This window comes from Passer domesticus, chromosome 15 (genome assembly GCF_036417665.1).
Source record: "Passer domesticus isolate bPasDom1 chromosome 15, bPasDom1.hap1, whole genome shotgun sequence".
NCBI classification, from domain to species: Eukaryota; Metazoa; Chordata; class Aves; order Passeriformes; family Passeridae; genus Passer; species Passer domesticus.
Window position 1 is genome coordinate 16,511,663 of NC_087488.1, and position 22,080 is coordinate 16,533,742.

Genomic DNA, 22,080 nt, shown 5'->3' on the forward strand with positions numbered 1-22,080 from the left:
TTCTCCCTTTGAATGAGAACCAGCGGGGGGAGAAGGGGCTGGGCCACAGTGTGGACATGTGAAGGAGCTACTCCCTGAATCTGGATTCAGTGATTTTGAGCACAGAATTCTGTTTGGGGTAGAAGCAGCCGTGCTGGTGGCACCTCAGCTGTCAGATCCTCCCCCAGATCCTCTGTCCTGCTGCTGGTGGCCATCAGCAGCTGGACCCCCATTTCCACCCCTGCCAGGGCTGGAGGACCTGGGCACGCTGTGCCCCACGGCTCTGCAGCAGAGCTCCCTGTGCTGGGGAGCTTGCCCTGCAGAAGGATCCTGGACCCCCTCTCGGGGCCGCCCCGCGCTGGGCGCCGTGCCCAGAACGCCGTGTTCTGCCACGAGCTTTAACCACAGGATTGTGCTTCCTCTTGAACTTCTGCACAAGTACTTCAGCAAGGCCAGTCCCAGTGGGTTGTGATGGGTTCCTGGGAAAGCTCCTGGGGGCCAGAACCAGCCAGGGACAGGTGAACTCACTGCCCCACTCAGCCCAGCCCCACAGGCACCAAGAGCCCCAGCTGCCCTCGTGTCAGGGTGAGCACCCTGTGTTCTCCTCCTTGCCAGCCACTGCCACCAACCTCTTGCACTGGACTACCCCCGCTGCCAGCAGGGAAGCTAAAGGCAACTTTTAAATCAATTTTTTATTATTGCAAGAATGATAATTAAACAGGCTGGTGCTTCCTCCCACCCGAGTCTCTGTGCAGTCATGTTCTTGGCACACCAAGCTGTGCCCACCTGCCCGTGAGTGGTACAAACCCTGGGCAGCAGCACAACAGGGCACCCAGGGGGTCCTGCAGTGAAGGGAGAGTTCAGTTTCCATTGTAGTTCTTTGGGAATGGGAATTCTGCAGCCTCAGAGGTCAGAAGTAGCTTGGGTCCCATCCCAAGGCTCTGCTCCATGGCATGGCACAGCTGTGGCACACGCTGTGCCACATCCCTGCAGCCAAGAGCGCTGGAGGGGGATAGGATGAGTCAGTCTTTGAAATCCCTTCCAACACAAACTCTTCCAGGGTTCTGTGCCCTACCAGGCCATGGCCTTGCATCCACTGTCAGGATGTCCTGTCCTCTCCCTGCCACCACCCTGCTCTGCTCACTGGGAGTTGCCTCCCCCCCACCCGGTGACGAGGAACAGTGACACGATTTCACAGCAACACTGATGTGCACAAGCCCTCCCCGCTAAAGCCAAAGCCTGACTCTGTGAGGTTTATTGCAGGGTTTATTAGGCACAGCTTTCCCCCAGCCATCAGTCACAGGAAAGGGCAGCTTGGGCTTTTCATTCCCTTGAATTTGGACGGAGGCAGCTGCCCAGCAGTGGCCCAGCCTGGCGGGAGCTGCAGGAGCCTCTGGTCACTCGGTGTCCGCGTCGCTGTCGGGGCCCAGCGTGTCCAGGGGCTGCACACGCAGGGAGTCGTAGTTGGGCGGGGGCGTGCCGGGCTCGGGGGGCAGCGCCCCAGCCCCGGGCACGGCGCCCACGGCCTCGTGCTGGAAGCCCAGGTTGGTGTGAGCCTCCACCAGCTCCGACACCGTCGGGGGCGCGTCTGGGAACCGCGCCCGCGCCCGCCTCTGCTTCAGGCCCTTGCACCAGCTGATGACGTTGATGATGGTGATCCACAGCGAGTCGATGATGATCTCCCCAAACTCAATGAGGCACAGCACCGAGCCCCCCATCCAGAACCCAAACTGGCCTCCCAGGCTCGAGAGCAGCCAAACGATCTGTGGGAGGAGAGCAGAGTGAGCTGAGCAGAGTGGAGCCCCCGAGATGTGGCCCACCCCGATCCATCCCCCGTGTGCCAGTGTGGGTGATGCCCCTGCACCTGGGACCTCCAGCAGGCACTGCCCTGCAGGGCTGGGACAGGGACAGGAGGTGGTGTGGGGGAAGGAACTGAGGCGGCTTCACCCACTCCATTACAGCAGGCGTGCCAAAAAGCAGCCTCAAGGGATGTGACAGACTGTCCCCTAGGCACTGGGCCCTGCCCATCCCTTCTGGCTGGCTGCCGTGCCTGCCCTGCCAGAGAGCTGGGATGGGCACTCACCGTGGTGGCAGCTGACTCCGAGATGGTGCGGTAGTTGTACTCCTGGAAGTAAATGTTCAGCTTGATGATCCCGTTCCTGTAAAGAACAAAGCCCACCTCAGGGAGGAGCTGGCTGTCAGTGTCCTGCACATCTGCTCCAGCTCCAGCCCGACCCAGGGACAGAGAGACACCAAGACATCAGTATGAAGTGACAAACACTATGACACTGGAACTGTCCTTAAGGCTGATTTGACTTTTCTGCATGTTTTGAGTTTGACTGACGCAGTGTGCAGCTCTGGAGAGCAGAGGACGTGCATGGAGTGCCTTTTGGAGCTGCTTTTTGTGTCGCAGGTGAACAGGCTGCAAGCCTCGTCCTCCCTCGCGGGCGCTGGCCCAGCGCCAGGGCTCGTGGCAGGCTGCTGTTAACAGGCTCAGCACAGAAGATAAAGTGCTTGTTCCTTTCACTCACCTGTCCAGAGTCACATTTGTTGACATATCCCTTTCATAAGACAGAATATGGAAAATCCAGTCCTAGGAAAACAAAATCTGCTCAGAAGGAGTAGAGGCATCCTGTGCTCCCGTGGGTGCCCCGTGCCAGCAGCCCTGGCCCCGTGGGCAGGAGGGGGACCCTGGGGACCTGAGCAGGGCAGCTCTGCCTCAGCAGGGGCTCCTGCCCTGTCCCATGTGGCACAGCGTGTGGAAGGTGGACTCAGCCTTGGGCTGACAGCGGCACTGGGACAGAGCCCCAGCAGGGATGGGGGGTCCCTCCTGCCCCGTCCTGCTGGTCTGCAGGGGTGCTCTGAGCTGGGCAGCAGCTCTGACAGCAGCCAGCGCCCACGTGCCTGGGAACAGGGCACCAGTGCCTGTTGCAAGGCCAGCAATCGGGGTTACCTCCGAGGCTTCTGACGGCCAGTCTGCCATGGAGATGGTCATTTTGTACTGCGTGTCACTGCAGCAAAGAGGGAGAGCGTTAGTGTGGAGACCTCCCCTCCTCTGGAGCCTCTGGAACTTCAGTTCTCACACAGCAAACCAGCCCTGCAGGGTTTGCTGCCCTTGTAGGAAAGTCAGGACTGATGGGAGTAAAAGTGAAGGATCCCTCTGCCTCCACAGCAGCCAGATCAGGCCCAGGTACTCACTTGCATGTTTCTTTGCAGGACTCAATGCAGATCTGACGCTGTTTTATGCTGGATCTCAGTAAGGAATAGCAATATGCTGTTTGGTGAAAACAAAATTGAAGTATCTGTTTAGATAAGGACCCAGTTACTGAGTTACATCAGTTTCATTTATCAAAATAAATATTAGGTATGACCATTCTGCACAGATTTGCCATCTTCCCTTTCAACTTTCCTTTCCTTGAGAAACTTGGGTAAAACACTCAGACAGTTTACTAATAAATTAAAAATAAACTGTCAGTTTCTGAAGACAGTTCTTATAGAACCAGCTTGCCCAGGGTTGATATTTTTGGCACAGCCCTGGCCTCTGCCAGCACAGAGCTGTGCTACCCAGGGGAGCACTGGATCCTCCATTGCCCTGGCCAGGGGACCCAAAATTTTTGGGTGCAGAGGCCTGGAGTGATGCCTGTGTCCTCTCCCTTGGGTGCCCAGGGGCTCCCCCAGCCCCCAGCCAAGACCAGAGGTGGCCCCTTCTCCCCAGCCCTGGCCAGGTGGAGATCCCATGGGGAGCAGCCTGCAGGGACAGCAGCAGACCCGGCCCAGAAAGCCCCAGCAGCTCTCACCCCAGCCCGGGTTGTCCCCGTTGTTGCAGTAATTCACCCCTTCAGGCAGAGGGAACATGTAGTGCCCGCAGCCACAGATCTCCACCATGTGGTTCTGGAAGCAGGAGCGCAGGCAGGCCTGGGGAAAAGGGGAGAGGGGAGCTGGGCTGAGCCCTGGGGAGGGCAGAGGGGAGCTCAGAGCTGGGCTGAGCCCTGGGAACAGGGGAGCTGTCCCTGCCCAGAACCTCTGCCAGCCTTGCTGGGCACTGGAGCTCTTAAATCCACTCGGGAGCTGGCCATGGGTGAGACCTCGTGGGAAACAGAGGCAGCTCCCACTCACACATGAAACTGCTCATTTCTCAATTATTTTAGGGCTTCACAGAAGAAATATTCAAGCTTCCAAAAGGGAATACAAATGTTCTCTTCCACCACAGACGTGGCTGTGCCCTCCAGGTTTTACACAACACTGACAACAGGCTGGTTTTACACTTTAAAGCCGGGAATTTCCAAATCCTTCAACATAAAGAGCAGACATATGAATGATCTTTGTGTAGGTGCTGCTCTTCTGGGGAGGATTGTGGCTGCAGCTCCAGCTGCAGCACTGCCATTAGCTCAGTGAGGCGTGAAGTTCATCACCCGAGACTGGAGTGGGATTCTGCATGAGGCAGCACAAAGCAATGGCAAAGTCTGAGAAGACAATTAAATTTATCAGTTGTGGGTAGGACGAGCAGAGAATTTCTGTGAGATAGGAAAGGTCCACAGAGTGCAGAGCAGTCAGGGAGCGATGGAAGAGCCTGGTTTTGCTGAGAGGGCTCTGGAGTGGCGTTACGTGGGCACAGAACTCCGTCAGCGTTTGCACTTCTAGGGAATAATGCAATCCTCCCAAGTGTTTGCTTAAACCTTATACAAGCATCTTCAAAAGCTGGGTAAAGTGGTCCAGCTGTTATTATATTATATAAAGGTAGAAATATAAAACCACGGCCAGCCCAAAGCCCTCCTGATCTCCGGGTGCATCTGTGAATCACCCCAAAGGGTTTGGGTGTTTCCCTCATTATTGCACGGAACCCTCAAGAGCTGCTTCTCTCTCCACCACTGCCTGTTACAAATTAACCTCTGCTTAGTGCTGGCACTCTAATTTTCTACAGATGCAAGGTTTACTGACACTCAACTTTCTCATCCAATTTTCAGAGTGATGAAGAAGCAAAGGGCTGTTTCCCTTCCTGCACAAACCAGCTGCATTTTCAGGGTGAAAAATTACTTGATTCCCCCAAAGAGAAAACAGTGAAAGATCGCAGGAGTGTTCAGAGGGAGACTCTCCTTTGTACTCATCTCCTGTCAGGGGTAAATATCACTTGTGTACACAAAACACGAGTCCTGAGGAGTGTCACTTTGACATTGTCTCAGCAGAAGTTTCCCAGAGCCTCAGTGACCATTCCTACAGAACCATGTAGATATTAGGAAAACATTTCCTGGAAAGGGTTGCAAAGCATCTGAGCAGGCTGCCCAGGGCAGTGGTGAAGTCACCATCCCTGGAAGTGCTCAAAAACCATGTGATGTGGCACTTGAGGACATGGTCTATCAGTGGTGGCTGTGCTGATACTTGGATTTGATGATCTTGAAAGATTTTATGATTGTTGTGATTCCCCAGTACCCTGCATGACAGGCAAAGATTTAACTGCTTTGCTGACTTTTCCTAAGGAGTGTTGTTGGGTGGAAAAGGCTGTTTTACCTGGATGGAGTAGGAGGTGTTGTACTGGCTGTAGAGGTTTTTGACGGGGACGTCGGAGCCGTTCATGGTGCAGTCGCTGTAGGGGTAACCCATCCTCTCCAGCTCATCCTGGAAATACACCCAACACCAGACTGTGGTTTTCACTTCTCCACAGGTCCCTCTGCCCACTTCCAGAGGCTCTGTAACTCTGTGCTCCCCACTGGCTTTGCTAAAAATGAAAGAGTCAGCGGTGGCAGAGCTGAGGGGGCTGCAGCCCCTTCCTGGGTGGATCTGGGCAGGCCAGGCTGTTCAGGGACTGGCAAAGCACCTTCTGACTCGCTGCAGAAAGAGACAGCCCTGACCTGAGCCCAGTATTCCGGCCTCAGCAAAGCACTTTGCCAGGACAGTGACACAAACTCCTCCCTAAGCGCTCCAGCCCCTGACAGGTGTGGACCCTGTCTCCTTTGGTTTGAGCCAGTTCAGCCAAGACTTAAAGCAAACTTGGTTTGGGTCCCATCAGATAACATTATTCTCAGACAATCTGCTCCCGAGGAATGCCACACATACCACCAGCACTCCAATGGAGGTTTCTGTCCCAGCCATGGCGTAGATGCCCTGGTCCTTGAGGAAGGGGAAGCTCTTCTGTTGGTGCAGCATGAGCCTGGCCCCAGCAGCAGAGGACAGGTAGGGAATGTAGTCCTGCTGGCTGATGTCCAGAATCAGCTTCAGCCCTGGGACACCAGACAAAACACAACAGGAATTGTATTGGAAGGTGAGGCTTGGGAAAAGAAGGGAGTTCATTTTCTTCTCCCTGTTCCTTGGGAAGAGCAGGGTCTGGCTGCCATGGCAGCCTGACCTGGGCAGGAACACTTATGGTGGTGAATGCCCAGAATGGCAATAGCTGGGAACAGTCAGGTGTTCCCTCAGATATTTCAAATATGCAGAGGATGCCCTTCTGCTACATGTCTGTAATCACTTTTTTCTGTGTGGCACATTTTCCTCTTGGGGCTCATCCCCTTCTGGAAAGCCTCTGTTCCCTGCTGCAGTGCCCCAGTGACAGGGGAATCATAAGTCTGTCCTGAGTGACAGAAATGGGCACCAAGAGACACAGCCCTCCCGCTGCCCCTCCAGCCCCCCTCCAGAGCAGAGCTCTCCCTTACCGAACTCGGCCCCGGGGTTGGAAGAATTCAGAGCCTCCTCATCCATGCCCCAGTTAAAGATGTAGCAGTTACCATGGTCTGGGTGGTAGATTTGAGTGAAATTCCTGGAGGAATCATACACAAACTGTGACTCTCAGGAGGACTGAGGGGTGTGACATAAAGCAGAAGGTGGGCCCAGCTCAGCAGCTGTGCTGGGTTCACCTCCACTGCCTCATCTGCTGAAATCCTGTACAGGAACTACAGCTGACAGCACTTCAATCCAGCTGTTTTTGAAAAAAAGGCAAGGCAAGGGGCAGGCGTCTGCTGGGACATGGCCCTGGGGATGGAGAGGAACACTTGCTCAGTCTGAGCTGTGCTTGCAGGTTTGGGCTGCATTAGCTCGTGCTCTGCTGGCAGTTCTTGCTCACCCTTGTTGCAGAAGGGACAGGGCTCCCCACAGCCCGGGGTGCTGCTGTGTGCTCCCCTCCTCAGCACTGCAGAGGGGAACTTGGGACTCACAGGAAACAAAGCTGGCTAAAATGCATTTCCCAGAGCCTTGTGCAAAAGGGAGGGGGCTGTAACTGGGGCCATGCTGCTGGCTCAGCTCCTGGTTACCACTGCATACCCTGGGTGCTGCTCCTCTTGATAGGTCATGAGCAAGCAGCCCATCCAAAACTCTAACTCAGCCAGCACTGCTCCAAAAGAACACATTTCAGGGTGACACCCAGGAAACCCCTGGGAAGTGTTGTTAGAGCTGAGAATCAGCAGCAATCTCATTAGTAGCTGATGTATACCTTAAAAAGAGAAAGGAACCCGCGTGCTGTTCGTTCCTGCAGGGACGGAAAGGAGCAGGGAGCTCGTGTGCACCTACTTGTAGTTGCAGGGCTCAGCCCCGTAGAGACAGGCCAGGATCATGTCCTCTGCCTGGTAGCCCATCCTGATCCTGTCGTGCAGAGGGACCTTGGAGAGGATGGAGGTGGACTGCAGGACGTACCACTCGGTCACCGCCTGCGCCGCGCTGCTGAAGTTCCTGTACGTGCAGTTGTCAGAGCCCTGGTGGCTGCACTGGGGACACAGAGCGGGCAGCCTGAGCCCTGGGACAGCAGGGCATGGTGTGACCCCCTCCCCGTGTGCCCGCCTGAATGCCAGCCCTGCCTGCAGCTCCAGGGGCTGAGAGGTTCAGCCTGACAGGCTGCTGTCACTCTCAGCTGGCTGTCAGTCTGAGCTGGCTGTCAGTCTGAGCTGGCTGTCAGTCTGAGCTGGCTGTCACTCTCAGCTGGCTGTCACTCTCAGCTGGCTGTCACTCTCAGCTCACTGTCATTACAGGGTCCTTCCCCAGGGACATTTCCCTGCCGGGCAGGTTATACATCATCCCCAGGGTGACCCCACAAGTTAACAGAAAATGTCAATTTTGGACCAGTTGTTCAAGGCTGGAGTTTCCCCAGCCTCTGAGGTCTGCCCAGGCTGGGTCCTTGGAGCCCCCACGGGAGCAGGGGTGAGGGGTGCCAGGATCACCTTGTGCCTCTGCACTGTGAACTGCAGCAGCAAAGGGATGGGGAGCAGCCACAGCCCCTCCCTGGCATTTTGGGTGCTGACCAAGGAAGGGGTGAAGGTGTCTGGGAGCCTGCAGGGACCAGCCCTGCCCTGGCTCTGTCCTGGGTCAGCCTGCAGCAGGGCTGGCTCTGGGCACAGGCAGTCCCCAGACCTGGCACAGCCAGACCAGAGCCCCGGGGCAGTGGCCATGGGCAGCTGCTGGGGAGGAGACACAGATCTCCCTGCTGCACCCTTGCCAAGGCACCCAAGCCTCATCTCTGCCCGCTGCCACTGTGGGACCCCTCTCACCAGCTTCACTGCCAGCTTGTACTTCTTCTCTTCCAGCGTGGCGTTGGCCAGGGGAGGTGCAGCAGTGGTTTGGTTCCCATCGATGGTTTCATTGTCCAGGGTTTCGTTGCCCCCAGAGAGCTGGTAGCCCCCAGCAGTGTCATTGCTCACACTGGTTGTGTTGTCCATGGCACTTTCGTGTCCCACAGCAGTCTGGTTGGTCTCAAAGATGTCCAGGATGATGGGATTGTCTTTGTCGTGCTCGTCGATGAGGACCAGGGGGATCTGGTTCCAGAGCTCCAGGTCGAGTGGTGGGGACACGTCCTCGCTGCTGTTCCCTGGCGTGGGCTGCAGGATCCTCTCCAGCGCCGCCTCAATCAGCCTGTCCAGCTCCTTCAGCAGGGGCTTCACCTCCGAGTACCTGCGCGACAGGCAGCTGCCACCAGCAGAGCCACGCTGTGGGGACACACGGTGGCACCTGCCACGCTGCTGGCTGGCCCTGCCTGGGAGCTGAGAGAGCTGCCCAGATTTACTGAGCTCAGCGGGAGCCTCGTGCAGAGCACGGCCACTGGTGCCCCAGCAGGAAGGGCAGTGCGAGGATGAACAGGGAGTGCTGCAGGCTGAACACGCCACTGCTGGGCCACTTTGGCTCTAGCTCAGTAATTCACTACAGTTTACACAAAACATCTCTAGCAAATTGAGGGAAAATTAGCCCTAAGCAGTTCTTGTGTTGGCTGAGAGCGTCTTGCCTTGGGCTACACTATTGCAGGGATTTAAAACAACTACAAATTTAAAGCAACTCTAATGAAAATCAGTGATTCCTTTGAAATCACAATTCAGTTCTGCCTCTGTGGCTCCTGGCAGACAGGACTGTGGAAGCAGCTCTCAGTGACTGGAGCATGAGCAATGAGAAGAATGCTCACAGTGAGGAAGGGGAAGGAAAGAGATTGTGGGGAAAGATGGAAAGGCTGATTCTGGCTGGGAAAGGTGAGCTGAATTTGGTTCTTTTACGAGCTGAGGAAAGTTTGCAGGGAGGTAAAAACCTTCATTAGATTGACTGATATGGTGCAGAAACTGTGTTAGGAAGAAACGCTTCCCCATGAGGGTGGGCAGGGCTGGCACAGGTGCCCAGAGCAGCTGTGGCTGCCCCTGGATCCCTGGCAGTGCCCAAGGCCAGGCTGGACAGGGCTTGGAGCACCCTGGGACAGTGGAAGGTGTGAAATGAGATGAACTTGAAGGTCCCTTCCCAACCCAAGCTGTTCTGGGATTCTGTGAAGCCCAGGAGAACTTGCAGGCAGATGAACCCTCCTCTGGCCCTGAGCCATTCATCTCCATATTGTTCTTTATTTGTTTTTAGGGCCACCTGGTGACTCCACTGATGCTCCTGACGTGATGTCTCAGACAGGAACGGGCCCTCAGTACCTCACACTGCCAATGTTTCTGAGGGGTTAGGGCACACATGGGGAAACCGGGAGAAGAAAAACTTACTTGAAGGGGTTGGCATTGCAGATGGTGACTGCGGGGAACTTCATGGTCTTAAAGCCAATGGAGAGAGTCGAGGTGACGTTGTAGGAGAGGTAGGTGTTGATGAGGATCCCCCACTGCCAGAACACCAGGGATGCAAAGAGCAGCGTTAGGAAGAACCAGATCAGTTTCTTCTTTGGCCCCTCCTTGATGATGCGCTTGGGGCCGTGGGTGTTGGTGTTGTCGCAGTACCAGACCAGCAGCTCCTTGTAGGTGTAACCAGGGCCCTTCTGCAGGCGGTGCAGCGCCCGCACCAGGTACTTCTTCAGGTTCATGCTGCTGCCTGCCAGCAGGAGAGAAGACATCAAACCAGCTCCGAGGAGGAGCGGGGGCTGTGCCACCCCGGGTGCCCTGTATGGGCAGCACAGCCGGAGTGGGACGGCCACCGCGATGGCACGGCTGTCTTTGTGACCCAGGAAAAACGCTGAGGGGGTCATGCCATGGCAGCAGCATGGCACCCACCCTCCTGGGAGGACACAGGAGAGCTTTGGCGTTGGCAGTTCCAAAGGTGGAGAATGTTTTGTCACGTTTTGGGCTCTTGCTGGCCCACGGAGCTGAGTGACCTGCGGGACGCGGCCGTGCCGGTGGCTCCCGAGCGTGGCCAAGGCCCTGCAGTGAGGCAACGCCTGCCCAGGAGCTGCTCGGGGACTGGGCATGCTGTGTGCACACTGATACAGCTGGAATGCTGCCCCAGCCTCAGCCAACACTAGATGGACCAAGCAGTACACGCAGGAGCTGGCTTGGGCAGAGCTCAGGCTCACAGCGACCAGGGTTCAACCTCACATGGGGCCTGAGAGAATTTTTCTTTAAAGTAAGAAGTATTAGAGAGCATCCAGCTTTCAGAGGGACAGAGGAAGAGCAGCTGGAAGCAGCAGCACCTTTCCCAGGACCAGGAATGCTGTCCAGGGCTGCTGCCCGCTGGAGGAGGCACACCAGATTGGTTTTTTCTACCAAATTCCTTTGTCTGTCAGATATTATCAGTATGGCCCCCCCACTCCCCCCGCTCTGGTGAGGGATGCTGCATACTTGGCATTCATTTTGTGAGTAAATAGAACATTTTGTGCTGCTATTTTAAGGTTAGAATCTGTGTTACTAAATCTTAACATCCCGAGGCAGGATTTCAAAAAGAACCTGAGGCAGCCACTCAGAACATTTGTCAGATTTAAGCTGCAGGAGAGCAGAGTTAAAGATTAATGCTGGGAATAGGCCCCGTCCTGGGAGGAAGAGTGCTGGAATAATGCAGCAATAGTTCACCAAGGAGCAGCACTCGGCAGGGCAGGAATGAGAGTGACACAGCATTGCTTGCAGGTGAGCAAAGAAGGCAGCAAAGGTGTGCACGGGCCCTGGGGAGTGAAAGGGGGTGGGTTCTTCATACTTTTCAAAAATACAAAAGGTGATACTGATTCCTTGATCTGCTGGCCAGATGTGCAAGTTCTCCTGAGTAGCACACAGAGAGTTTGATGACAGTATAAACCCAACAGATTTTGAAGTCTCGCTCCATGACACACAGAGAGGTGATGGTTGTCACTGCATGCCTATCAGCTGTGATGTCAGATGTAGGTGATCCTCTGCGGGAGAGGACTTTGGGAAGAACAAACCCAGCTGCTTCCTCTAAGATCTGAGGGCAGGCTCTACTCCTATAGAAAAAGATTTTGTTCTCCAACTCCAACAAGGAACTGGTGTGCTGGGACCTGGACCCCCTGGACTCCCAGCATCACCTCATCCTTCCTGAGCCTGTGCACTGAGGCTCCTCCTGCCACTGCCTGGGGCTGCTCTGCTCGTGGAGGGAGCACACCTTGCACCAGAGCCGGGCCGGGTTTGGGGCAGGTACAGCAGAGAGGGGGCAGTGACCTCGGCTCTGCAGAGCTGCCCAGGCTGTGGGGATGTGAGCAGTCCTGCCCCAGCCTGGGGTGAGCCAGCAAGGCCAGCCTGGGCTGTACAGAACCCACTCCTCAGAGCTCCTTCAAATCCGGGAGCCCAGCGGGGCAGACGAGGAAATATTTCCTGCCTTTTAAGAAATCCAGTAAAAGATTTAGATTGGCTTGCAGTTTCCAGCCCCTGCCTGGCTGGTGCTGGCCAGCTGCGTGCCCTCGGCTGTCCCTGCTGTCCCCAACCACTGGCTCCTGCCACAGGGAGACCCCACCTGTGTGCCCGTCTCTGTGGGTCACTCATCGACCTGCCAGCGCTGGGAGAAGTTATTCCTCTTCATATGGGATAAAAGAAATAAATGGCAAGGAGCAAAAGCTGCATTTGAATATGCCTGGATGAGTTTTTTGGGATGTATATTCTCATTTTAGCAGTTTTCTTTTTACCTTTATTCCCAGTGTTTCCCACCAGGCTCCTTGCTGGCTGACAGGGGAAGCTGCCCCGGGTGAGCCCCAGGGCCCTGTTCTGGGGCTCCTCCCTGGCACAGGGCTCAGAGCTCAGAGCTGCTCGGGGCAGGGTCGTGCCAGGTGTGGTGCCAGCCTGGAGTGGGTCCTGCTCTGCCCCATCAGCAGGCTGCACCTGAGCAGAGAGGTGATAAATGAGGGGTGCAAGGACCCACTCTCCCTCCGTGCATTGACAACTGTGTCCCCTTCCCACAGCCCCTCCGGAGGGAGACAGAGGAGCAGGGATGGAGCAGGAGCTGAGCAGGGCTGGGGGCACAGAGGTGCCACCCCCTCCACAGACAGGCAGCCCTGAACCCTTTGCAGGTGGCTCTGGGGAGCCAGCACTGCTTTTCATCCCTGCTCTGGTCACAGCAGGGTGATCTGAGCTGGCTGTGTGGGGCTGACCCCGGGCTGTGATACCCTGAGTGTGATCACAGGGTGCCATGGCCCTGTCCTGGCAGCACGTGCATCCCTGTGATGACCAAAGCCATCCAAGAGAAACCTGCTCCTGGTTCCAGTGGGGTTTCTCCGGGCTGTGGACGTGTCCTCCCTGTCTCCAGCAGCTGAGTCCAGCCCTGCCTCATCCCAGCATCACCCTGGGTGAAACTCCTCCACCTCACAGTGACATCAGACTCCCACATTACGAAATTATCCTGTTGACTCTGTTGGATCTCCTCTGGGGTTTTCTTAGGGCAATTGCCACTTGAAGGAAATAAAGTCATGGGCAAAACTTGCCCCACTCCTGGAAGCTCCAGGGTCAGATGTGGGCTGCAAAACCACGCTGACACTACCGGCCCGATGACTCTGTGATTGCTCAGCACTTTCTCCTGGGACACACCAGTCACTCCTCTCTGATGACCAGCTGCTCATCTGCCATCTCCCCTGAACCCTGAGGGAAAAGCCTAGTTTTCCTAAATGAGACATCTATACTCTCCAGTGGTATTTTTGCAAATTAGAGGAATTTCTTTGATTACCTCACGAGTTTACAGGCCGGCAGTTTGAAAAGTGGAGCAGGCACGTGCCAGTGAGCAATGAGAGCCTGTCTCAAGGTGGGGTCAGAGCTCGCAGCAGATGCTCTGTGCCCTGGTGCTGTGCAGGGCCGGTGGCCAGGGCCGTGCCAGCTCCAACGCCCACGCTGCAGCCCACGCAGGCGCCTCGGGGCCCCAGCCCAGCGGGCAGGCGGGCAGCACTCAGCTCTATTTACAGTCTGGGAGCTCAGATAGCGCTGGCCTCACTCTGTGCCCTGTGCCAGGCACTGCTCCCGCTGCCCTGCCTAACCCTGAGCTCCCCTCTGCTCGGCAGCCAGGCTGGGACAGCTGGAGAGAAGCTCCAGGGAGAGATCAGAGCACTTCCAGGGCCTGAGGGGCTCCAGGAGGGATGCAGAGGGACTGGGGACAAGGCATGGAGTGACAAGGGGATCAAGGGGGAATAGCTTCCCACTGCCAGAGGGCAGGGATGGATGGGATATTGGAAAGAAATCCTTCCCTGGGAGGGTGGGAGGCCCTGGCACAGGGTGCCCAGGGCTTGGAGCAGCCTGAGGTAGTGGAAGGTGTCCCTGCCCAGGGCAGGGGGTGAAATGAGGTGGACTTGAAGGTCCCTTCCAAGCCAAAGCAATCCATGACCCTGTGGCTCCCATGATGTCCCTCTCTCTCTCACAGGACAACCACAAGCCCTGCTCCTCATGTGCCAGGAAGGTCACATTGCTGCTTGGGCAGGGAGGGAAGGGAATCCTGGACAGCAAGAGCAGCAAACCCCCAACACCAGCAACTGCACCCCCCGGGAGCACCGTCCAGGGGGAGATGGCACATTTCCAACACCTAACCAAACACAACTACTCCGCGAGGATGCGGTTTGCTCCCATTCTCTTTTATCAGGCAGATTAAAGGAAACCCCCGCGTAAATAAAGGTTAAATCCGAATCACTACCCCTTGCTGCACGCCGGGTACACCCCCCATCCCTGCCCAGCACGAAAACCCGCCCCGCTGCTGCAAAAGCAGGCAGAGATCGGGCGAGCTCAGGTGTGCAGCCCAGCCACAGCCACAGACCGGTCCCGTCGAGCCGGTCCCCTCGGCCCCGCACGCTGCGCAGGGATGCCCGAGGGCGCCGAGAGATGCCGAGGCATCCCCGGGCAGCGCCTGGGGCCGAAGGGCCCGGCCGGCCCCCCGCCCTCCCGCAGAGCCCCCCGGCCCGGCCCGGCCCGTACCTGGCGGCCGCGCGGCTCCGGCAGCGCTCCCCGCCGCCGGCACCGGCCCCGCCGCCCGGCCCGCCCCGGCCCGCCCCGGCCCGCCCCCGCCGCGCCGCTCCCGGGCTGCTGGAATATCGCTTTGGCTCCCTGCAGCACCGCTGGGGTCTCCTCCGAGCGCCTCCCGGGGATCGGCGCCGGGTGTGCTGCTGCTCCTGCTCCGCCGGGGCCCTAGCGCAGCCGGGGGTCGGTGGCACGGACCCCGCCGAACCCAGAAGGGACCTTAGGAACATCGAATCCTGGAACAGCTTGGGTGGGAAGGGACCTTAAAACTCACCCAGTGCCACCCCTGCCATGGCAGGGACACCTCCCACTGCCCCAGGCTGCTCCCAGCCCTCCCAGCACTGCCAGGGATCCAGGGGCAGCCACAGCTGCTCTGGGCACCTGTGCCAGGGCTGCCCACCTCCCAGGGAAGGATTTCTTCCCAATATCCCATCTAACCCTGCCCTCTGGCAGTGGGAAGCCATTCCCCCTCGTCCCCCTTGTCACCCCACCACTTTACTTTCCCTGGTGCCAGGCTTTGACGTGGGTGAAATAAATGCAGGTGAGGTGCATTGGTGTTTTGAAAGTTTTATAAGCTGTTTTAGAAAGATCCTAGAATCTTTTTTCTATCTTAAAATAAGAATAAACCTTATAACCTTGGCAAAGGCTGCCTAGGACAGTAATGGAATCACCAGCCCTGGAGGGATTTAAAAGCCATGTGGATGTGGCACTTGGGGACAAGGGTTAATGGTGGCCTTGGCAGTGCTGGGGAAATTGTTGGACTCAATGATCTTGGAGGGCTTTTCCAACCTGAATGATTCTTTGATTCTATGTTAATTTATTTTTTCCCATAAAAAGCCTCCCTTCACTGCTGTTTGCTCCCCTGCCTGCTGCTGGGCACACTCCTGTCAAGAGTGGACTAGACCAGATACTGATTTTCAAACAGAAGGGGCAGAGCTCTGCCTCAGTGGCACCAATGGACTGATCTGGACCTTGACCATCTCTTTCCAGGAGAAATGAGCAGTGTTTCTATAAAATGACAGGATGAACTACACGTGGAAGCAGCTTTTCTGTTTGCTTCAGGGCTGGGAGGCAGCAGCTCGGATGGCCCCTCTCTGTCGGTGATTTTCACGGTGATTAGCACATGCTTTGTGATTTCAGGACTTAATCTCCCTGACTCCTGTTGATCCCGTAATTAATCCCTCAGGGGGGCTGCAGAGACATGCCCCCCATTTTCTGTGTTCTCCTAGCCCAGGGCCAGCCCAGGGTGTGCCATGGGCTGGGGTCCCTCAGCCCAGCACTGTACAAACACATTTGGGGGTAAATTCCTGAGCATCTCGAGCGACGTCAGCTCCTCACAACAGAACAGTGAACATGTACAAACCTCCTTGAACCATAAATCACTGCTGAGGGCAGAGCATTGTACAGGGCAGTGACTGCCTCTTGCTAGGAGAGGTAATGGCAGATTCTTGTTCAATCAGGACTTGGTCAGACTCTCCCAAATGTCCCCGTGTTCTGTTATTCGGGAACAAAAGGGATTTTTATTTTTAACCGGCACAAACGTACCTCATGCCATTATGTCAGGAGTGGAGTGTGGGATTGTGTTTGAGAAGTATCTCCAAGGGAAGCTGGAATGAACAGGTTGGATGGACCAGGAGCTGCCGGGTTCCTCTGTCCTGTCACAGTAATTGCCCTGCTGTGGCCACTGCTTTCCCAGAGAACAATGTCTGTTCCACCCTGGCAGCTCCAGCACTGGAAACAGAGCGGCTGGCGTTTGTTCCAGGGCTCGGAACATCAGTGTCAAAGACAAATGACCTTCAGCTGCCCTGACTTTCCATCATCTCTCAATTGTTTGTGAGGAAGTTTATTTCATAAGCAAAAACCGCCTGCTCAAAATACAGCTGAAACGCCACAGGAAGGTCCCCTGCATCCCAGGCATTGTTTCCCCAGAGGTGTGTTGTGCTGACATGATGCTCTGCTGACAGCAGCTAAATACAGCTGGGACACCAGATCCACGGGGAAAATCAGCCCTGAAAGTGACTCCATCTGCCCAATCCACCACGTTTCAAAAATATCAACCGCTCCTAAATTTGTGTGATGGAAGGAAAACGTTTTGGTGGTGGCTGTGGCTGGTACAAAAGCAGCTGGAATTTTGCTGGATGCTGTTAGGTCTGGATGTACAGATGAAGAAGAGCAGAGGTGCTTGTTCCTATCAGTTCCTACCTGTCCCCTTTGGTCCCTGTCACCGTCACCCACCCCGCTGGTGCAGCATTGTGGCCCCGCACAGGGAGGCTGCTCCTCCTTCTCCCTCCTGCCCCTGTCCCTGTCCCTGCCCCTGTCCCTGTCCCTGTCCCAGTCCCTGTCCCTGTCCCAGTCCCATTCCCAGTCCCTGCCCCATTCCCTGTCCCTGTCCCTGTCCCTGTCCCATCCCTGTCCCTGCCCCTGCCCCAGTCCCTGTCCCTGTCCCTGTCCCTGTCCCTGTCCCTGTCCCTGTCCCTGTCCCTGCCCCAGTCCCTGTCCCTGTCCCAGTCCCTGTCCCATTCCCAGTCCCAGTCCCATTCCCAGTCCCTGCCCCATTCCCAGTCCCTGTCCCTGTCCCAGTCCCTGTCCCAGTCCCTGTCCCTGCCCCAGTCCCTGTCCCTGTCCCTGTCCCAGTCCCAGTCCCATTCCCAGTCCCAGTCCCATTCCCAGTCCCAGTCCCTGTCCCAGTCCCTGTCCCTGCCCCATTCCCAGTCCCAGTCCCATTCCCATTCCCAGTCCCAGTCCCATTCCCAGTCCCAGTCCCTGTCCCAGTCCCTGTCCCTGCCCCATTCCCAGTCCCAGTCCCATTCCCAGTCCCAGTCCCATTCCCAGTCCCATTCCCAGTCCCAGTCCCTGTCCCTGCCCCAGTCCCTGTCCCTGTCCCAGTCCCTGTCCCATTCCCAGTCCCAGTCCCATTCCCAGTCCCTGTCCCTGCCGAGGCAGCCGTGCGTCCAGCACAGGCTCCCCCAGCGCGGCAATGGCCAGGTTCATCGTGTGCCCTTCCAGAGACAGGCTGTCACTAAATGAAATCGAGTCATTTAGTTGTGACCAGTAAAACCCCACGGAGCGACAGCGAGCATCTCCCAACCACCCCGTGCCGGAGCCGCTGTGTAAAACCTGTTAACTGGCCTGTGTTTGCGTTACAAAGATCAGGCAGTAAAACCCAGACTGGTTTTGTTTTACAAGCCATGCAGAGGGAGGGAGGGAAGGGGCCCCGCGGCTCCTGCTGGCCTGGCACAGCTGGTGGCCCGGTGGCCACAGCGAGGGCTGCTCGGTGCCAGGGCCGGGCTGTGGCACCAGCGTGGCTCTGCCAGCCCAGCTGTGGCTGCAGGGAGGGAGGGATGGATGGGGCCGGCTCCTCGGGACCCAGCTTGCTCAATCTCAGCACGGTGACACGGGCTCTGAGCCCCGCTTGCCCTGCGGATGACACCGGGCACGTTCAGGGCAGCACTGATGATTTGTCACTGGTGGGGTTTCCCCCGACCAGCTCTGTAACTAATTGTGACAGAGAATTAATTGCACTCATCTGCCTTTTCCGCTGCAGAAGTTTCCTGGAAAAAATACCCGTCCTGCCGTGAGTGCAGCATCCCGGGATGTGGCAGCTCAGGGGCAGCCCAGTCCCCGGGATGCCCCCAGGCCACCCTGGTACAGCCAGCACGGCTCCAGCAGGATGCAGCAATGTAAAATGCCCTGGGCTGGTACTTTATGGTCCCCTCCCATGTCCTGGGGCAAATGTGAACTATTTTGTGACTGATGACATTTTATAGCAAGATCAGAGCTGATTTATGGCAAGACCAGGAGTGATTACCCCTGTGTACCCAGGGGAACAGCTTGTACCGTTCAGGATTAATTATGTAAACTTGGGTGAGAAGGTCTTAAAACCCAGAAGGACGACACTGGAGTGAGAGGCGTTGTGACAACAGGGTGATTCACCCCGGCTGGAGCCGGCTGCCACCTCTGCTGTGTGCTGGGTGATCACATCCCAGCCTGTGCTCTGCTGCAGGTGGATAAATACAGGGAACACTGATTTTTAATCCCTGGAAACACATTTGGACAAAGCACATGAGTGGAAGAGAGAGATGTAACCCCGTGTCCCACAGGGATGGGATGGGGCTGGATGGGGCCTGGCTGGCTCAGTTGCTCGGGGCTTTGCAGGATGGGGTTGGATTTTTGTCACTCGTCCCCACAGTGTCCCCTCCTGTACTTCGTATCTCACAGCTTTGGGAACACTGCCGATGGCAGGGCTGCTGGGTCACAGTGCCACCACGGTCCCGGGGGCTGGCAGGGCTGGCAGCCACATGCCCAGCAGGGAGAGGGGCTCAGGTCCTGACAGGTACAGCCCCCAGCCGGCTCCTGCAGGGAAACTGAGGGAGATGTGTAAGACTGGGAGAGACAGGGCAGTGCAAGAGTGTTACAGGAAAGTGCTGGGGCTTGGGTGAAGATTCCAGAGGCCAGAGGCAGGAACAGTCTGTCCCCAGCCCTGGGGCCAGGTGTGTTTCCCTGTTTACACCCCGGGCTGTGATACAGCCAGGCCAGGGAGCAGCCATGGCTGCGGGTCAGCATCCCGGGCCCATGGCTGCCCTGGGGCTGCAGGGACAGGGACAGGGGCACTGCAGAGCCCCTGCCCTGCACCAGCACTGCCCAGGGCCTCCTCTGCCAAGCCACTTCCCCAGGGCCAGGTCCCCAGAGCCCACGCTGCTCTGGAGAGGGGCGGCCCCAGCCGGGCCGGGCACAGGCCGGCACAGGCTGGGCACAGGACGGGCACAGGACAGGCACAGGACAGGCACAGGACAGGCACAGGCCGGGCACAGGCCGGGCACAGGCCGGGCACAGGACAGGCACAGGACAGGCACAGGCCGGGCACAGGCCGGGCACAGGATGGGCACAGGACAGGCACAGGCCGGGCACAGGATGGGCACAGGACGGGCGCAGGACAGGCACAGGACAGGCACAGGACGGGCGCAGGACAGGCACAGGACAGGCACAGGACAGGCACAGGACAGGCACAGGCCGGGCACAGGCCGGCACAGGACGGGCACAGGCCGGGCACAGGACAGGCACAGGACAGGCACAGGACAGGCACAGGCCGGCACAGGACAGGCACAGGACAGGCACAGGACGGGCGCAGGACAGGCACAGGACAGGCACAGGCCGGCACAGGACAGGCACAGGACAGGCACAGGACAGGCACAGGACAGGCACAGGACAGGCACAGGCCGGGCACAGGATGGGCACAGGCCGGGCGCAGGACAGGCGCAGGACGGGTGCAGGCCGGGCACAGGCCGGGCGCAGGACGGGCACAGGACGGGCACAGGACAGGCACAGGACAGGCACAGGACAGGCACAGGACGGGCACAGGCCGGGCACAGGATGGGCACAGGCCGGGCGCAGGACAGGCGCAGGACGGGTGCAGGCCGGGCACAGGCCGGGCGCAGGACGGGCACAGGACGGGCACAGGACAGGCACAGGACAGGCACAGGACAGGCACAGGATGGGCACAGGACGGGCACAGGACGGGCGCAGGACAGGCGCAGGACGGGTGCAGGCCGGGCACAGGCCGGGCGCAGGACGGGCACAGGACAGGCACAGGACGGGTGCAGGCCGGGCACAGGCCGGGCACAGGCCGGGCACAGGACGGGCACAGGACAGGCACAGGACAGGCACAGGACAGGCACAGGACGTACACAGGCCGGGCACAGGCCGGCACAGGACGGGCCAGCGCTGCCCACGGCTGCAGTGGCACAGCGGGCTCAGTCAGAGCTCGGGTGGCAATGGCCTGGCTGGCCCGGGGTTTCTGTTGCCCCTCCTGCCTTGGGCACTGCTCTCTCAGTCTCACTGCAGGCTGAGCCGTGCCCAGTGCCACGAGTGCCAGGGTGTGGGCAGCCGGCGAGGGCACGTCCCGGCCCATCCTGCTCCGGGGAGATGGCGGCATGGGGATTAGCGTGGGGCCTGTGGTGGCATGTCACTGCGGGGGAACTGCTGCACCCGGGTCACACTCTGACTCACGTTCCTGGAGCCACTTCAGTGCCACCACGGCTGCCCTGCCAGCCTGGCTTGGCTGGGATGCTCCAGCTGCTGGAAAATGCTTCCAAAGAGCCACAGGCGAGGCTGGTGGGGATGGCTCAGGTGTGGGAGCTGCTAGGGGCTCACCCTGCCCTGGAGGTGAAGGGGTAAAACAGCCATCCACACTGTCCTGCCCTGTTTGGCCTCCCCAGGGCTGGCCTTGAGCACAAGAGGCTGGAGCCTGGACGATTTTCCATTTCCATAGGCATGTGCTGGAGATGCCTTTCCCCAGCCCAGCCCCATTTACATTAATGAGGCATTTAACTCCCAAACCTGTTTGTGGACCACTGGATGTCACCCAGATGTCACCTCTCTGGAAGGGACCTGGGCAGTTTTTAACCCTGTGGGTGCTGCCTGGCTGCATCTGCTGGGAGCAGCTTTGGGCAGCTGCCCCTTCCTTCCACTCTGAGGGAGGCTGGGGTCACCCCTCCAGGTTGGCACCCCTACACGGGCCATCCAGAAGATCTCTGTGCTGCTGGGTTTTCCTCCTCCTCAGCCACTATCCCCCACAGCTCCTCCATCACCTCTGGCCTTCTCCCCCTGGGCTGCTGGAGCTGTGGAGGAGCAGAGCGAGGCTCTCCTGCTGTGCCTCCTCTCCTCAAGGGCCGGTCCCGGGGTGCCAGCAGCCTTTCCCCTGAGTCACCAGCACCTGCTGCCACAGTTGGTTTCAACACCTCTCCCCAGCCTGTCCCTTGCCAAGGCAGGCGCTGCCATGCTGCCTGTGCCTTGGCTGTTTTCAGGCACTGCAGCTGCTCCCCTCAGAGCTGAAGCTGTGGGTCTGTGGGTCTGGGGTCATTGTCATCCCTGCCCAGAGCTGGCACCCAGCTGTACCCAGGGACGGGAGGCAAGCGGGGCTGCTGTGAGTGAGGGGTGCCTGCTCTGGAGCCCCGAGCAGGGCTGGCTGGGCTCCCAGTGCCTGCCACGGGTCCCCAGGAGCACTGTCCCCATGGCAGGAGACCGGGCTTCCCACCTGAGCCTGGAGCCAGCCAGAGGAGCAGGGGATGGTGCTGAGCCCTGGGTTTTACAGCCTGTTGTTCCCGTAAACTCCGAGCCGAGTTCCTCAGACACTTTGGGTTTATGATGTTTAGCGTGTGCCAGTCCTCATTCTCAGACCATCCCTGGTGACTTTCTGTGTTTGAGGTGACTCAGGAGTTCAGCACAGTTCAGTGTTTAACTCATGATGAAGTAAGCCGTTTCTGTAGCTCCGTGGCTCTCTGCCTTCTGAGGATTATTCATACACAGAGAAAAGGTGTTGCACCTGCCACAAATTAACTGTAAACAGCACCTGCAGAACACCTGTGCTTTTCCAAGGAATTTAAAGCAAGTGTTCTCCAAAAAAGCACCTGTCAGGACACATATCCTGGGTTTTCAGTGGGAGAGCCCTGACATTCCTGCTGCTGGACAGGTTAGCAGCCTTGCTCTCCATCAGAGGATATTCCCCTCATTGGAACTGCAG

The 22,080-nt window shown here is 57.8% G+C and overlaps 1 protein-coding gene across 1 annotated transcript; it reads right to left on the bottom strand.

The window, feature by feature from the left end:
• Positions 1-1,339: 1,339 nt before the first annotated feature.
• On the bottom strand, positions 1,340-14,545 carry SCNN1B (sodium channel epithelial 1 subunit beta). The gene is made up of 13 exons (XM_064390539.1): positions 14,520-14,545; positions 9,912-10,230; positions 8,445-8,844; positions 7,474-7,667; positions 6,624-6,727; positions 6,031-6,194; positions 5,485-5,592; positions 3,777-3,894; positions 3,178-3,253; positions 2,933-2,990; positions 2,511-2,572; positions 2,063-2,138; positions 1,340-1,742 (listed from the first exon to the last, which is right to left on the bottom strand). Exons 2-13 carry the CDS (start codon positions 10,220-10,222, stop codon positions 1,377-1,379), a joined length of 2,037 nt encoding a protein of 678 aa, XP_064246609.1. The 5' UTR covers positions 10,223-10,230; positions 14,520-14,545; the 3' UTR covers positions 1,340-1,376.
• Positions 14,546-22,080: the final 7,535 nt, after the last annotated feature.

Excerpts from the sequence above, each read along its gene's own strand:
- SCNN1B (XM_064390539.1), bottom strand. The coding sequence starts at position 10,222 with ATGAACCTGAAGAAGTACCTGGTGCGGGCGCTGCACCGCCTGCAGAAG. Across the intron at positions 2,573-2,932 it reads GGCCGTCAGAAGCCTCGGAG|GACTGGATTTTCCATATTCT; the intron begins GTAACCCCGATT and ends TTGTTTTCCTAG. Across the intron at positions 2,139-2,510 it reads ACAAATGTGACTCTGGACAG|GAACGGGATCATCAAGCTGA; the intron begins GTGAGTGAAAGG and ends TGTTCTTTACAG.